Raw genomic sequence first — 16817 nt, forward strand, 5'->3', positions numbered from 1 at the left:
TTGAGGGATCTCAAAGTGTTTCTGAAGTACGGGTGGTTTTGCTTTTCTCCAGGTGATAGAAGATGAAACTGAGATCAGGGAAATGGGTGCAAACTGGAGCACAGGAGGTTCCGTGGGAATATCAGGAAGAACTTCTTTCCTGTGAGAGTGACAGAGCCCTGGGCCAGGCTGCCCAGAGAGGCTGTGGAGTCTCCTTCTCTGGAGACATTCCAACCCTCCTGGACACGTTCCTGTGTGATGTGCTCTGGGTGACCCTGCTCTGGCAGGGGGGTTGGGCTGGGTGATCTTTCCAGGTCCCTTCCAACCCCTGGGATTCTGGGATTCTGTGAAAAGGGTCAAGGCCTGATCCTCTGCCCAGGAGTGTGGTAAAATCCCCCCTTTAGACATGACCCCATTATACAGAATCTGGTTTAATGCCAAGGGAGCTGGGACAGGCCCATCTGTCCCCACCTGTAAAAACTTAGAGAAATCTTGGCAACTGCAGCTACATTAGAACCTTGATGCAAACCTAAATGACACCTCATCTCTTCTGGATCTCACAAGTAGATAATTAAACATCTCGTTAGAAGAAAGTGAGGCTTGGTCAGTGGTTTGGGCATACCTGCAGGCTATGAGGAAAATGGGACTTAGTGAAACCATTAAAGCTTCTGTTAATAACATTTCTAAAACAGTCTCTCTTTTTTTTTTTTTCCTTCCTGCTTCTGTCTTAATTTCATTACGGTTTTGGGAACCTAGATTTCCCAGATCCCACTGGGGAAGGTAAAATGGCTTAAAACTTGAAGAGGGGAGATTTAGATTAGACATTAGGAAGAAATTCTGTGCTGTGAGGGTGGGGAGACCCTGGCCCAGGTTGCCCAGAGAAGCTGTGGCTGCCCCATCCCTGGCAGTGTTGAAGGGCAGGTTGGATGGGGCTTGGAGCAGCCTGGGCTGCTGGGAGGGGTCCCTGCCCATCCAGGGGGGTTGGGACTGGATGATCTTGAAGGTCCCTTCTAACCCAAACCAGTCTGTGAGTCTATGAAAATCAGCCGGGAGCCGGGTGGGAGAGCACCTGAGCAAGCAGGGGCAGCTTGTTGGGGGGGGGGGGATTCTCCCCCACCCTGCACGGGAGGGAAGGAGAACAGGGAGGGAAGCACCTTGCAGAAGGCTGGGGGGGTGGGCTGGTGCCTTATCCTTCCCCCTCCAAACCCCAATCCCATGCAAGCCAACTTCATCCCCATCGCCAAGAACTTCCCACCCCTCCCCCGGGCTGAAGACCCAGCCGTCCTGCCTGTGCCCGCCCCTCCCCGCCTTCCTCCTCCTCCTCCTCCTCCTCCCCGGGGCTATATAGGGATGCGCAGCCGGTGCTTTTCTCCCACTCGCCGGCTTGTCCCGGGGTTGCTGAAGCCCGGGTGCCCTTCACCATCTGATGGCACTGGCCGGGACCACCTCCCCGCAATGAAGACCATCATCGCTGCCTACTCCGGGGTGCTGCGAGGTAGCGTGGGGAGAGGCGGGTCCCGGGGATGCTGGGGGGGGATGCGGAGCAGCATCCCCGGCTGGGAGCAGCACCCAAACAAACCCTCGGCTTCTTTGCTTCCCCCTCCTTCCCCCTGCCCGCACGAGTGGTTGTTTTAAGAGGGGGAAGGAGGTGGGGGAAGCGGCGGGCAATGGCGGGGAGGCTGCCTGCGGGGTTTTTTTTTTTTGACCTCGAGGGGAGGATTTTAGCTCTGCCCGCGAGGTTTGGCTCTTCTGGAGAGCTCGGAAGGTCGGGCAGGTCTCCTGAAACTGCTGCCAACCGGTTTATCGAAACGAGCTCGCACCCTGGCAAAAACACGGGCCTGTGGTCTTTGTTTAAAAATCACCCTTCTTATTTTTATTACCTTTTTCCTTCTTCTCCTGCTTGTCATGGTAGGAAGGGACGTGTCATAGTTTGATCATGGCTGGTAAAATCCACTCTTTGCAGCCCTGCTGTGTAATAATTGGATTCCCCAAAACCTCCATCAACACTTGGGGGGAGCCCCCAGACGTTGCTTTTTGTCGCCTCTTTGTCATGGGAAGTTGAAGGTTGAAGGTTGTAGGTCAGGAAGCCCAGCGATGGGTTTGTTTTTACAAGCCTGCCGTGTTGGTAAAGTTACTTCCTCGGCGAGAGGAGCAGGTTGGGTGTCAAGTGGTTGGCACCAATGGGTGGGCAGAGGTGCTGCAGGCACCCAGGGCTTCCTGCTGCAGCTCGAGAGGGAGGTGGGAGAAGGTGCTGGGGAGAGGGAGGTGGGAGAAGGTGCTGGGGAGAGGGGGGTGGGAGAAGGTGCTGGGGAGAGGGAGGTGGGAGAAGGTGCTGGGGAGAGGGAGGTGGGAGAAGGTGCTGGGGAGAGGGAGGTGGGAGAAGGTGCTGGGGAGAGGGAGGTGGGAGAAGGTGCTGGGGAGAGGGGGGTGGGAGAAGGTGCTGGGGAGAGGGAGGTGGGAGAAGGTGCTGGGGAGAGGGAGGTGGGAGAAGGTGCTGGGGAGAGGGAGGTGGGAGAAGGTGCTGGGGAGAGGGAGGTGGGAGAAGGTGCTGGGGAGGGGGGGGTGGAAGAAGGTGCTGGGGAGGGGGGGGTGGAAGAAGGTGCTGGGGGGGGGGGTGGAAGAAGGTGCTGGGGAGGGGGGGGTGGAAGAAGGTGCTGGGGAGGGGGGGGGTGGAAGAAGGTGCTGGGGAGGGGGGGGTGGAAGAAGGTGCTGGGGAGGTGGGGGTTGGAGGAAAGGTGCTGGGGAGGTGGGGGTTGGAGGAAAGGTGCTGGGGAGGTGGGGGTTGGAGGAAAGGTGCTGGGGAGGTGGGGGTTGGAGGAAAGGTGCTGGGGAGAGGGAGGTGAGAAATCCTCAAACTGCAAAAGTACCTTGTTAAAAAGCAGCTCCAAGGATCTGGCAGGAAGAAATTGAACAAGTTTGACTGTTTTGCTTGATCGAGCCTGGGGGGCTTGTCAGGAGAAGCCTCAGCCCTTGCAGATCGTGGCAGTTTTTGCAAGAAAATGGACTTGAACAACAAGTTTCCCCCCTGCCTTGTGGGGGCGGTCCTGGAGTGATGGCCCCTCTCTGTGCTGCAAAAGGCTTTTTGCCTTGCAAAAGCGAGCTGCTAATTCCTCCTGGGATGGGGAGACCTGTGAACTGGCTTGTTGATTAAGCAAATGATTAGCAGAGGCTAAGGAGGATCTGAACCTGGAGAATTAACCCCTCAGCTCTTGGCTTGGCACCCAGTCCTGCATGCAGAGCTGCTGGTGCTCATCTCCCTCCAAGATACTGGAGATGGTTCTGTTGGACCCGTTGTGAAATGACTGGTGGAAAAGACCTGCACGTGCTTCCCATGCTCAGCTCTGGGTCCTTGAAACAATTTGGCTTGTTTACACAACTACCAAGATACCGAGGGATGTTTTTGAGTTGAGGGAGGCCGTGTGAGTTCACAGCCTGGGAACTGCTCGGTTGAGAGGTAACCACAGGCCAAGCACGGTGAATAAATCATTCAGGAGACCTATAAAATATGTAGGGCTGACCTGGGACCTCAGTGGCCACCTTGCCAGCACTGGGTGTTCATGATGGATCTAGGACATGTGCATAATTCAAAATGGAGTGTGGTTTAGGGACAGTGATTGGCCTCATCTCTCCATAATCCTGCTTAGTGATGGAAAGCTGCCTTAACTCTCCTCGGGTCAGTTTTCCTCTGAGGCACCTCGTGGGGGGTGTTCCTGCAGTGAATATTTCTGCTTCCTTCCTAATTTCTTCGTGTGCTTCTGCCTGGGGAGATGGGAGATGTTGCCTGGGCAACTGCAGCATCCTCCAGCGTGGTTCTGGAGCCTGCCATGGGCAAGGAAAGGCAGGTCCAGCTTCAAAGCAAGGACCAGCAAAGGGCCTGCCAGAGGAGCTCAGGCTTTGGGGATGAGGATGTGGGAGGGACCTTGAAGATCAAAGATGGGCAGGGCACGAGGCCTCATGTGCTGCTAAATCATGTTAGATAACTTCTACACAGGATATTCAGAACAAACCCACTAGATATATATTTTTTTTTCCCCTCCTATCTCCCTGACTCTTTCCAAGTGTCTTGCCTGTGCAAAGGGCTTGTTAAAAATTACTCGTTAAATTGACTGAGTAATATTCAGGGTTTTATTGATTCATAGCAAGTAGAAAGCGAGCAAAAGCAGCGCTGGGTGACAGGGGAGTCTGCGCTCCACCACTGCCACACGCCTAAGACAAATCACTAGTCTTTTATACTCTTCTTCTTCCGTATTCTTGCACTTCTGCTTTCCTTTAGTGTTGTACTCTGCATTTTCTTCCTCCTGGAAATCCCATATATGGTATGGTTTATATATAACATTTTGCTTAATACATACTTATTGGCGGCAAAGCATACATTGTGCAATGCTTATAACAGTTTGCTTAATATATATTTAACAGCGGCAAAGCATACATTGTGCAAAGCTTGACAGTTTCGCATGGGTGTTTCTCTGTTAGTACTTCCCTTTTTCTAACCACAGTATAGGTTGCTTAGTATATATTTAACAGCGGCAAAGCATACATTGTGCAAAGCTTGGCAGTTCCGTATTAGTACTTCCCTTTTTCTAACCACAGTATAGGGGTGTTACAAAACTTTTAGTTTATTGATAGTTTAATACACATTATCTGTTTCTAACAATTCCCCCCTTTTTCTTTTTATCCTATGTTATTAAACTATCTCGTCCGCTTCTACAAATCTTTCACAAGCTTCACATCTCCTATCACATTCACAAGGTTGTTTACAATTACATTCGAGATATACATCTTTATAAGTACCACAGGTACAATATGCTTCTGGTACTTTTTGTGGCACTTGTTGATATTCAGTTCTAGAAGTCAAAATCATTAATTTCGTAATATCAAATCTTTCTTTTACAAATTGTAACACATATTTTATAATACATGGTCCAAATATTAATCCTAATAAAACTAGTATCAATGGTCCAGCCAGAGCAGACAAAAGAGTAGTTAGCCATGGTTTTGCACTAAACCAATTTTCATACCATGTTGTACCGGTCTCTAGATCTTTTTTACGTTGGTCTAGTCTTTTTCGAAGTTCTGCCATTGAATCTTGGACTACTCCAGTATAATCTATGAATGTGCAACATTCTTCTTGGAGGGCTACACACAATCCTCCTTCCTTGAGGAATAACAGATCTAAACCTCTTCTATTTTGTAAGGCCACTTCAGAAAGAGACTTGACCGAGGTTGACAATTGATTAATTGATTGTTCTATTCTAATTAGATCTTCATTTACTGCTATTTGTAATGCCTGCATTTGTTTACTCTTAATAATTGAGGCTATACCCGTTCCAGCTCCCACACCTCCTGCAATTAGCAAAGTAGCTAAGGAAATTGCAGTAATTGGCTCTCTTTTTTGTCTACTGAGGCCTTTCTCAAAATGATGCATAACATCTTCCATTGAATGGTACATTAAACGTGGAATGATTATTACCTGAACACAAAATTGAGATACATTAAACACTTGTAATGATATATACGGTGTCACCCCAATATCTGAGCACACCCATTTTGCTCCTGTAGCCGGTATTGCCCACTTGTAGGTTTCATTTCTCTTTTGCTTTATTCTTGTCTTATGAATCGTGCTATTACAAAATCCTTTATATTGCTCTGGGACAGTACCAATACATTGTCCTCTTCCTGTTACATGCTGTAATGTCATTCCCTTGGTGTCCTGCTTGTCCTCACTCCAAGGACATTCTGAGGGATTGGTTCCGTTTGATCATTTAATTTTATCTGATTGTCCTACTGCTTCATAGTAAGGTGGTCTAACATTAAAACATAACCAACATTCTTTAGTTAAATTTGGCTTGGTGTTGTTCAATGCTAAATAAGACGCTTGCATTATTTCCCACAAGGGGTCTTGAAAGTTTTTATGTGGTGTTATCACTATTTCTGACCTATTTTGTGGATCAGTGTGGTTTCTTAATTCCATAATGGTTGATGAGGGTTTCCATGTACACTGTTAAAGTATAACGTCAATATGATTAGGGTAAGTCCAAAAGAGCGGAGGCCTGGCCAATTATTTGCTACATTACCACTCCTTTCGGGGCGCTTGGTGTGATCCCATCTTAAATTCTGTTCTCCACATTTTTGTACTCCTCTGTCTCGCCCGTCGACTCGGTTGCTTCGAGCCACGGGGATTATCATCTTCTCGACAGCAGGTGTATTCTTCAGGAGAATATTCGGGGATCGTACCATTCCCTTCAAAAATATCACAAAAGAAGTGGATACTTTTCCTTTTACTTAAAAATGGCCATAAATCCCCACTACTTTTGACACCCTTTCTATAAACATATATGATTGGTTCTTATACATGGAAACAAATTCCTCTTCCACATTTAACAATTTTTTTCACAAATAATATACAATTAACGATATCACTAATGCTATTATGATTCCTAAAATACACTATACATAAAAAGGTAAGTTCTCAAACCAAGTCCAAATCATTCAGAGCTTATCACTTTAGTATCAGTTTGGTTTCTCCTGGAGGGCTGATGACCTTCCACTGAGGTGGGGACACAGGTCCTTTTATTCGGCTTGCATGAGTCCAACCACGCTCCGTTGTTCTTACAACAGTTTTTGTGGTAAGCAAAACAAGAAAAGGTCCTTCCCATTTAGGTTTCAAAGTCTCTTCTTTCCATTCCCGGATTAGGATCCAATCCCCAGGTTTTATATTATGTATTTTCAAGTCCAATGGAGGTCTTTGTACTATCAACCCTCTCTTCCATAATTCTTCCCTATGTTTTGACAATTGTGAAATATATACTTCTAAGGTTTGGTCTTGTACCAAAACATTTTCTTGTGGTTTTTCAATATTATAGGGCATACCATATACCATTTCATACACAAAAATTCCCAAATCAGATCTAGGTCTAGTTCTCAAAATTAATAATGCCATAGGTAAGCATCTTAACCAAGATAATTTTGTTTCAATCATCAATTTGGTTAACACTGTTTTAATTTCCCCATTCAGTCTCTCGACTCTCCCTGAGCTCTGTGGATGCCATGGCGTATGGTAGTCCCATCTTATTCCTAAACATTCCGATAATTCTTTTATAATTTTTGAGGTAAAATGTGGCCCGCGATCTGAGTCTATAACTTCAATCACACCATATCGAGGTATTATGTGTTCGAGCAGCACTTTTGTTACCTGGTTGGCAGTGGTTCTTCCCGTGGAAAAGGTCTTTACATAATGAGTTAAATGATCTACTATTACCAAAAGATATCTGTACCTCCCTACCTTGGGAAGTTCAATAGAGTCAATTTGTATGTTTGAAAAAGGCCTGATTGCTGGGGGTCGCCCTCCCAGTTGTCTTTGCCTACTTCTGTTTCGATTTACTTTTTGACACGTTTTACAAGCTTGTGTTATTGTCTTTGCCACGTTGTATACCCCAATGCAAAAATATAATTGTTCGAAATGATCAACTAAAGCTTGAGTTCCCCAATAAGTTTTCTGATGTATTTTTGTCATTATTTTTCTGGCCATTCCTTGGGGTAAAACTTCTCTGCCATCAGGTAACACTTGTTTTTCTATTCTGTTCTTTGGCTCCCATAAGACACAATTTCTCTTTTTCCTTTTTACTAAAGTTAAAATTTTCCTCATTTAAAGCGTCTGGGGTCTCTTTTACCATTAAAAGGGTGGTAGAATTACCAGCAACTCTTCTGGCTTCTTCATCAGCTACATTATTTCCTCTGATTCTGTAATTCGTGCCTCTTTAATGACCTTTAACATGAACTACTGCTATTTCAAGTGGACCTCGTAAAGACTTCAAAACTTTTCTTACAAGTTCTTCATGAACTAAACCTTTTTCCTTGTAAATTTATAACACCTCGTTCTTCCCAAATTTTTCCAAATGTATATACTATCCCATATGCATATTTTGAATCGGTGTATATTGTGCCTATTTTCCTTTTAATAACTCTAAAGCTTTTCAAAGAGTATATAACTCACATGCCTGGGCTGACCAGCTAGCATTTAAAGGTCCTGAATTCATAACTTTGAATTCTCCATTTTCCAATTTAACAATAGCATACCCAGAAAGCCGTTTCCCTTCTACTATTCTAGATGACCCATCTACAAACAAGATATCCCCTTTTTTTTTCTAATTCTTCTTCTTCTAAATCGTGCCTTATTTTACTTTGGCATTCTATTGTTTGTAAGCAATCATGTAGTGTTTCTGTGTTATTCTCTCCCTGATATAAAAATTCAGCCAGGTTGGTTGCCCCTACAGTCCTAAATAACAATTTAGGCGATTCAATTAAAATTCCCTCATATTTTAATAATCGACTATCTGTAAGCCATTTTTCTGCCTTTTGCTGTAATACCCCCCTAATGTTATGAGGTGCATATAAAACTATTTCTCCATTGAAAGTGATGCGGTTTGCTTCTTCCAATAATGATGCTGCTGCTACAATAATTTGTATGCATGTTGGCCATCCTCTGCTTACAGGGTCTAATAATTTCGATAAATATGCCACTGGCTTCCTTTTCCCTGCCCATTCCTGGGTCAAAACTCCAAAGGCTGTTCCTCCGTCCGTATTTACAAATAATTAAAAGGTCTTTTCACATCTGGTAAACTAAGGACTGGTGCTTGACTCAAATCCTTCTTTAAATTTTCAAAGTTCTTTCTATCCTGTAAAGTCCATTTCGACACATTGTTTTTGGTTAATTGTTCATATAAAAATTTTACTTTTGCACTATAATTCTCTATCCATTGCCTGCAATAGCCAAACAAACCTAAAACCTGCCTTATTTGTCTTTTACTTCTAGGCATTGTCAATTCCAATATTCCTTTAATTCGCTCTGGGTCTATTATTTTTTGTCCTTTAATTAAATAATGGCCTAAATATTTAACTCTTCCTTCTACAAATTGAAGTTTTTCTTCTGACACTCGTAACCCTTTTAATGCTAAAAAGTTAAGCAATTTTATGCTTTCTTCTCTAACTTTTTCCTTTTCACTTTAATCTCTAATTGTAATTCTACTATCAGATCCCGTCCAAGTAAATTAAAATCTGCTTCGGGAACCAACAAGAGTTCACCCACTCCAAATTTGTTTTCTGATTCAAATACTACATCTTTAATTTTATTTACCTTAAAAGGTTCTCCTTTTGCTCCAATAACTTGAACTTTTTCATCAGAAAGTTTGCATCCTTCCGGCAAGTTCCTAATTGTTGATCGTTCTGCCCCTGTGTCTACTAAAAAGGTGAACTCTTGTCTTAGGGGACCTATCTTTAATTTTATCAAGGGCTCTTGGTGACTCCGATCCCCTATAATATAGAGCCCCTGACTATCCTATTCTGCCTTTATCAATTCCTCATCTCGAATTCGCTCTCGGCAGTTTTTCTTAATATGTCCCTTCTTGCCACAGTAAAAACAACTTCCCTGTTCTTTTCGTTCTACATTCTCTGGCCGCCCTTTTTTATCCCTTAATCCCCCTGGACGTCCTCTCCTATCTTCTCTAACTGCCACAATCATCATCTTTACCTGTCGTTTAGTACTCTCTTCCTCTCTCCTTACATATACTTTCTGAGCTTCTCTTAATAGTTCATCCAAACCTCTATCCTGCCAATCTTCCAGTTTTTCGAGCTTTCTTCTAATATCCTCCCAAGATTTAGCCACAAAATGGGTTTTTAATACAGCCTGTCCCAAAGGGCTGTGTGGGTCTGCTCCAGAATACAGCTGCAGAGCTTTCCTCAACCTTTCTAACCATTCGGTGGGACTTTCATCTTTTTTTGTCTTTCGTTAAAGGCTTTGCTAATGTTTTGTCCACGGGGTACTGCTTCCCGAATGCCTTGGATGACTATAGTTCTTAAATCCCCCATATGGACTCTGTGCTCCGGATTTTGATTGTCCCAATTTGGGTTCTGGAGAGGCCATTTGATGTTGGCTTGTGGCCCTTGGGCATGTCGGGCATCCCATAGTCTCATTCCTGCCCGTCTAATCATGTCTCTTTCTTCAGCGGTAAACAGCTGACTTAATATAGAGCTCATCTCTGTCCATGTATATAAGCTGGGTCCCAAAAACTGATCTAACCTTTCGGCTACACCCAATGGGTCATCTAATAAATTCCCCATTTCAGTCCTCTTAAATTCCCTTAAATCTCCCGAATTTAAGGGAACAGATACATATCCTATTCCAGGTTGGGGTCCTCCCATAGGAACCTCCCTTAGGGGATACACTTGAGCCTGATCTCTTTGACTCCTGGTTTTCCTCCTAGCTGGAGGGGTTATATGATCTGCAATATTAGGCGCATCTGGCACTACTGGAGGTGGTGGTGGTACTGGTGCCGGTGCCGGAGGAACATATGGGGGTAGATTTAATAAAAGTTCCTCCTCTTTTTCTTCTCTCTCCTTCTTTTCTTTTAAAGAAAATAAGAAGGTCTGAGGCTTTTCTACCCAAATTGCTGCATATGCACTCTCCTCTGGATTAAATGGATTCTTACCATTCACCCAGGAATTCAATTGTTGTTTTACCCAATCTTCATCCGACCCATAAACAGGCCAGGTAACTCCTTTCTTTATTTTCTTCCCTCCCCATTTCTTAGTACAATATTCTATCATCTTTTCTTTAGTTTTCCCTGCTGTTCCAGGAAAATACCTCCAATTATCTAATATGAATGAAAGAGGGGTATCCTTGGGGACCTTCCCCATGGGGTTCAAAAGCTTGCTTCCTTCTGCCCCCATCTTCTGGAATATCGTCACACACACTCACTCTCACTCCCCTTGTTCCTAGCCCAGTCCCTCGCGGGAGTTGGGAAACGTAGTACTAAAGGGTCCACACTCACTTGGTTCAGTATGTCGAACCTCTCAGTCGTTATATTCCAGGAATCCCGACCCCGCCCGAACGGAACACCTTTTTATACTTACGCAATCCTGCGTCTTCGTCCGGACTTTAGTGCACCAAAGATTAAGGGATCGTTTCCGGTCTCAATTGCTCGCTTTCTAGAATTTAGGTTCGTCGAAGTGGGCAAAAGTGGTCCACTGACCCCGGGGGCCGAGAAACACTCGGGGCGCCTCCCCAGGGGATGGTAGAGCACTAATTTCCCATCCGAGTCACGGCACCAATTTGTTAAAAATTACTCGTTAAATTGACTGAGTAATATTCAGGGTTTTATTGATTCATAGCAAGTAGAAAGCGAGCAAAAGCAGCGCTGGGTGACAGGGGAGTCTGCGCTCCACCACTGCCACACGCCTAAGACAAATCACTAGTCTTTTATACTCTTCTTCTTCCGTATTCTTGCACTTCTGCTTTCCTTTAGTGTTGTACTCTGCATTTTCTTCCTCCTGGAAATCCCATATATGGTATGGTTTATATATAACATTTTGCTTAATACATACTTATTGGCGGCAAAGCATACATTGTGCAATGCTTATAACAGTTTGCTTAATATATATTTAACAGCGGCAAAGCATACATTGTGCAAAGCTTGACAGTTTCGCATGGGTGTTTCTCTGTTAGTACTTCCCTTTTTCTAACCACAGTATAGGTTGCTTAGTATATATTTAACAGCGGCAAAGCATACATTGTGCAAAGCTTGGCAGTTCCGTATTAGTACTTCCCTTTTTCTAACCACAGTATAGGGGTGTTACAAAACTTTTAGTTTATTGATAGTTTAATACACATTATCTGTTTCTAACAGGCTGACTTCTCAGGAGTCATTACTTCCCTGTAGCCTTCAGTCTTCTTGCTTGCCTGGCATCTGGCTTTGTCCCAGTGCTTGTGAATTTGGCTGAAGGTTTGATCCTATTTAAAAATAAGCAAAAAAAAAAAAAAATATATATAAAAAGAAAAGAGGGTGCAGGAATTAGTTCTCTACAACTACCTGAAAGGAGGCTGTAAGGAGGTTAGGCTCTTCTATGAAGTTACAAGAGATAGGACAAGAGGTCATGGCCTCAAGTTGTGCCAGGAGAGGTTTAGATGGGGTGTTAGGAAGAATTTCCTCACTGCAAGGGTTATCAGGCACTGGAACAGGCTGCCCAGGGCAGGGGTGGAGTCACCATCCCTGGAGGTACTTGAGAGTTGTATAGATGTAGTACTTGGGGGAATGGTTTAGTTAAGTACTTGTCAGCTTGAGGTTGATGGTTGGACTGGATGATCTTTAAGGTCTTTTCCAGTTTAGGTAATTGTGTGATGATGTGAATGGCCTCTCTATCCATCCCTGTGTCTGCAGGGGAACCTTCTTAAGACAGGAACCCACTACTGCAAACATCAGAGCAGATCCTGGAGCAATGCCTAGAGTTGAATGATGCTTTGAGACACTTGGGTTGGGTAGGAGGGGTTGTTGTCTCCTCAGCTTGAGACCTGTCCCACTTTGCCCCTAGGCTGTCCAGGTGCTCTCCTCCTTGCCTGTGGCAGAACAATGAGATGCTCCACCCTCCTGAGGAAGGAGGCTAGTGTAGCCAGAGCACTTAAGGCTGTCCTTTCTTTGGAAGCATCTCCTCTTACCTTGTTTCATTTTAGGGAAGCTCCTTCTTGCCTTTGTTTTGGCTAAAAGCTTGAGGCAATATTGAGCTTCAGCAGCATGGAAGAAACTAGTGAAACAGTTTGGGGTGACAAAGGTGATTTCACTCAGCTTTACCTTGGAGGTGGTCTCATGTTACACCTGAGGTTTGGCAGACCCCATTTCTGTTTTGAGGGGGCCTGAAAGCTCCTGGTTTGAGAGTTTGGCACCACTGCTGGCTGCTTTGTGATGTGACTTGTTGAAACATCTACCTGGGATCTAGAGGTCTGCACTGGATGCTTCAGCCCTTCTAGAGCAGCTAGAGCTAAAAATGTCTCTAACTTTGCAGAATCCCAGCTCTTTCCTAACGGGTCTGGAACAAATGCTGTTGTCACATGTCCCCTCTTCATGATGTTGTTGACCTCCAGGTGTAGACATTCTTTCCTGCAGGTAATAAGGGATTGTGAAGCAGCCTGCAAGGAGCAAACTGCTACATGGCTGTGTACAGGGCAGGGTAACTGCACCCCACGCTGGTTATTTGTCATTCTCTAACAAGTATTTCATTATCTTGGAAGAAATTCATTAGCTTGAGGGTGGGGAGAGCCTGGCCCAGGTGGCCCAGGGAAGCTGTGGCTGCCCCATCCCTGGCAGTGTTGAAGGGCAGGTTGGATGGGGCTTGGAGCAGCCTGGGCTGCTGGGAGGTGTCCCTGCCCATGCAGGGGGGTTGGAACTAGATGATCTTCAAGGTTACTTCCAACCCAAACCATTCTATGATTTTTATGATCTAGTACCACTAACAACAAAGCTGGAAGTGGAGGGAGCTTGTTCATTGCAGCTGGAGCATCTGAGCAAACCTGGAGCCAGGATAACCTGTGTTGTTCAAGGGGTTTTACAGATGTCACATTGAATGTAGCAGCTTGCTGTGCAGGCCACTGCTCTTGCATGGGAGGCTGAGTCCTCACAAGTATCCAGTACTGGTCTGCATATCTAATCTAGCTTTGTTACACCTCCAGTGTCAGCTTCTCTGCCAAATATCACAGACTGGTTTGGGTTGGAAGGGACCTTGAAGATCATCTTGTTCCAACCCCCTGCATGGGCAGGGACACCTCCCAGCAGCCCAGGCTGCTCCAAGCCCCATCCAACCTGCCCTTCAACACTGCCAGGGATGGGGCAGCCACAGCTTCCCTGGGCAACCTGGGCCAGGCTCTCCCCACCCTCACAGCACAGAATTTCTTTGTGATGTCTAATCTGAATCTCCCCTTCTCTAGTTCAATCCATATGTAGCTCAAAATGCCCATTTGCACCTAATGCTTTGGAGAGGCTCATCTATACCACACCTAATCAGGTTTTCAGCAGAAACTAGGTTGGAACTAGATGATCTTTAAGGTCCCTTCCAACCCTATTCATGATTACTCTAAATCAGCTGTGTTATGCAGCTTAAATCTTGGCCAAGAATTAACATGCTAATTGTCTAGAAAAGACAGCAGAGGAAGCTTTAACAAGCTTTCAGAGTATTTTTAACTGTCTGTAACACTTCTGCTTCCTCTCAACTCATATATGTACCTGCTGCTTAATTAAGTGCTGTTGATTGGGTTTTCTGGTGCCCAAGGGTGAAGTCCTGTTTACTTCCTCTCTGGGGATCTTTGAGTCTGCTTCTGCTTAGATAAATCCTGGTGTTTGAGCACTTGATCTGAAATGAACTGTACTAGAGGTGTTCCAGATGCTGTCCCTAGCTGAATCTGCATTGCAGGTGTGGGTCAGATCCTTGGGAAAACCCTTCAGTGACTCCAGGTTCTCTGTGGTGGCATCTCTTGTGCTTGCCTCTGATGGCTGCTGGAATGAAATGAGTGTACTAGGCTCATCACCAGCTGGGGGACAACTGGATAATGTCACTGAGCTTCCTTGGAATGCTGCAGATGGCTGTTACCACTGAGCAGCAGTGAGATCTCTTGGACAAGTCCCTCTTTTGGCCATCTTGGCAAGTAGCATCCTTGAGATCCATGCATGGCTGGCTGCAGGCAGCATCCCAGCAATCCTCCAGGGCATGAGTTGCAGTGAGTTGAGGGGCTCAGGACCACTTCTGAGACTGGGAAAACTATTTCTAAGATCTCTGCTGTGTAGACATGGGTTGCTAAGGCTGTGACCCCAAAGAGCCAGGTTGTCCAGCTCTGGAACAGCCATGGAAAACAGAACAAGTGGAAAACTCTCCAAGGGCTGCTCTGGGTGGTCAGCACATGATAAGCAGCTTCAGCACTAGGAGGTGGAGGTCTGTGTTTCTCCAGGATTCAAAAGATTTCCTTGGGAAAAGAGTGATACAAATGGATCCCAAAGGCTGGGGGATACAGTGTCCTTTGCCTCAATCATAGGTAGGTCTAATGGGCCTTTTTAAACCTGGTTATTAGGTTAAAGTATTCCCTGAAAGTTAGAAGTTGCCTTTCCCACACTTAATTCTCCTTTGAGGTGTTAATATGTGAAGGATGGTTGGTAGGAGCCCTGAAAAGGAAGGGTTTTCTTTAAAGAACTGAACCCAACTGTCAAGAGTTGGGTTTTTCTGCTCTGGTTGAGTCCACAAAACCATTCCTGTTGATTCATTAAAGCTCTTCTCCTCTGTGTCCCCAGCAACCAGCCTGGTTCTCCAGAGCAAGGAGGATCTTCTCAAAAAACCCCTCATGGCTCTCCTGAAGGAGAAAGGAAGCAAGGCTTGCATGGAGGGTTGAGTACATGAGGTGTTGAGTCTGATGTGATGAACAGCAAGGTCAGGACTGGCTGGAAATGGGTGTCTCAGCATTAACATCTGTAACTGCCCAGCCTGCAGCTGATGCACTGGGTCCATCAAGGATGTGCAGGTTGTTGGTGGCCTGTAGATCATGCCCAGGCAGATGCACTTGCCAGGTGACAGCTCTGTCCATTCTCACAGTCCTTTCCATTGACACAGGACTTATTTTATGCCCTTAACTGGGAATTAAATGTTAATATTTTTCAGCCCACTTGTCTGGTGTTGGGAATCTTGATCTCTCTGAAGGATTGTTTTGCTTTCAACAAATAACTGACCCAGGGCACCACTTGTCCAAGGGCAGGTGTTCAGCTGCCAAACCTCTGCCTTCCCTCTGTCTGCAGGAGTTGAACATTGCCACAAAAAGCTTGATGGGGCTTGGAAACCAGGTTGACATGTTGACTTACACCACCCAACACTGGTCTATTTACGGGGCTTGCAATGTCTACAATTTGTTGAAGCATCTAGAAAATGCTGAAGTTCAAATTCTCATCTGGAGGGATAACCAGTTGTTCTCTCTGGGGGGAAGAGGATAGGGATTTAGCTAATCCAAGGCTGGAGTGTTGGATTCATCCATCTAGAGATGTTTTGGAATCTTAACTACAGGTGCTGGAAGAATAAATGACATGGGGCTGGGCTTTTATTGTGGATCACAAAGAGTCTGTAAGATTTTGGGGTTATTTTGAGGGCACAGAGATATGATCAGTGACAAAAGTATTGCTAAAAGCTTCCTTTAAACCAGTATCTACCAGTCCTTGGGCCACATGAGGTCTGTCCTGCAATTTTGTAGACCAGGTTTTGGGGACAGGAAGTACCTAGAGCTGCAGTAGAAGCTGCCCCTGGGCTGTGACCCCTCAGCAAAACCCAACAGATTTCTCTTCCCCTTGGAGAGGTGACTCAGAGGCTTTAAAAAATGGGCTGGAGTTCATCACTGATCCCAAACTTTGGCAGTGACTGTCAATTGTGAAGAGCTGCAGCAGGAGACTTCTGAGCCTTCCTGCTCGGGTACCCTGCTGTTGCACAACTGTGATGGTTTAACTCATCAGCATCTTGTCTTGCCTCATCTCAAGTGAATTCAGCTCGTGTCATGTTCTCTCTCAAAGACCTGCTGGAGCTGCTGCTTTAGCACTGGATTAGTGCTGTAGGTTTCAGTTTACTGGCACTTGCAGTGACATGATCTATCCTTGAGTCTGCTTGGAGCAGTTAATGCCCAACCCATTGAAAAGAGATGGATTATGCAACACAGATGAGGTAGAGCCAAGAGCTTTGGCTGGGTGGGCTGCCTGGTGATTTAGGCTGCAGGGTCTGATGTTCATTAGCAGAAATGCTCAGGAAGGTGTGTAGCTGTCAGTCACAGGGACCAAGTTCAGGCTTGACATGAAAAGGCATTTAAGAGGAGCAGCAAAGAAGCTGCAGAACTAATAAACAGCTCTGCAGGGGCAGCTACTGTGCATTAAGCCTATTGCTTGGGATTTGCAAAGGCAGCAGCAAACACTGCAGAGATGCTTTGCATATTTAAAGGAAGCATGAATGAAACTGGCTTTGTGGAAACTATCAAAACTCATGTACTTGCCTATATCTGG

The 16817-nt window shown here is 45.4% G+C and overlaps 1 protein-coding gene across 2 annotated transcripts in view; it reads left to right on the plus strand.

The window, feature by feature from the left end:
• Positions 1 to 1338: 1338 nt before the first annotated feature.
• DGAT2 (diacylglycerol O-acyltransferase 2) overlaps positions 1339 to 16817 on the plus strand; it is a 36030-nt gene continuing 20551 nt past the window's right edge. The window contains exon 1 of one of the 2 annotated variants that reach the window (XM_051608758.1): positions 1339 to 1474. In XM_051608758.1, coding sequence (XP_051464718.1) covers positions 1435 to 1474 — 40 coding nt within the window. In that variant the 5' untranslated portion in view covers positions 1339 to 1434. The remainder of the gene's footprint in view (positions 1475 to 16817) is intronic. The other variant, XM_051608759.1, reaches the window with a different exon arrangement.

The sequence above is a fragment of the Apus apus genome, chromosome 1 (genome assembly GCF_020740795.1).
Source record: "Apus apus isolate bApuApu2 chromosome 1, bApuApu2.pri.cur, whole genome shotgun sequence".
NCBI classification, from domain to species: domain Eukaryota; kingdom Metazoa; phylum Chordata; class Aves; order Apodiformes; family Apodidae; genus Apus; species Apus apus.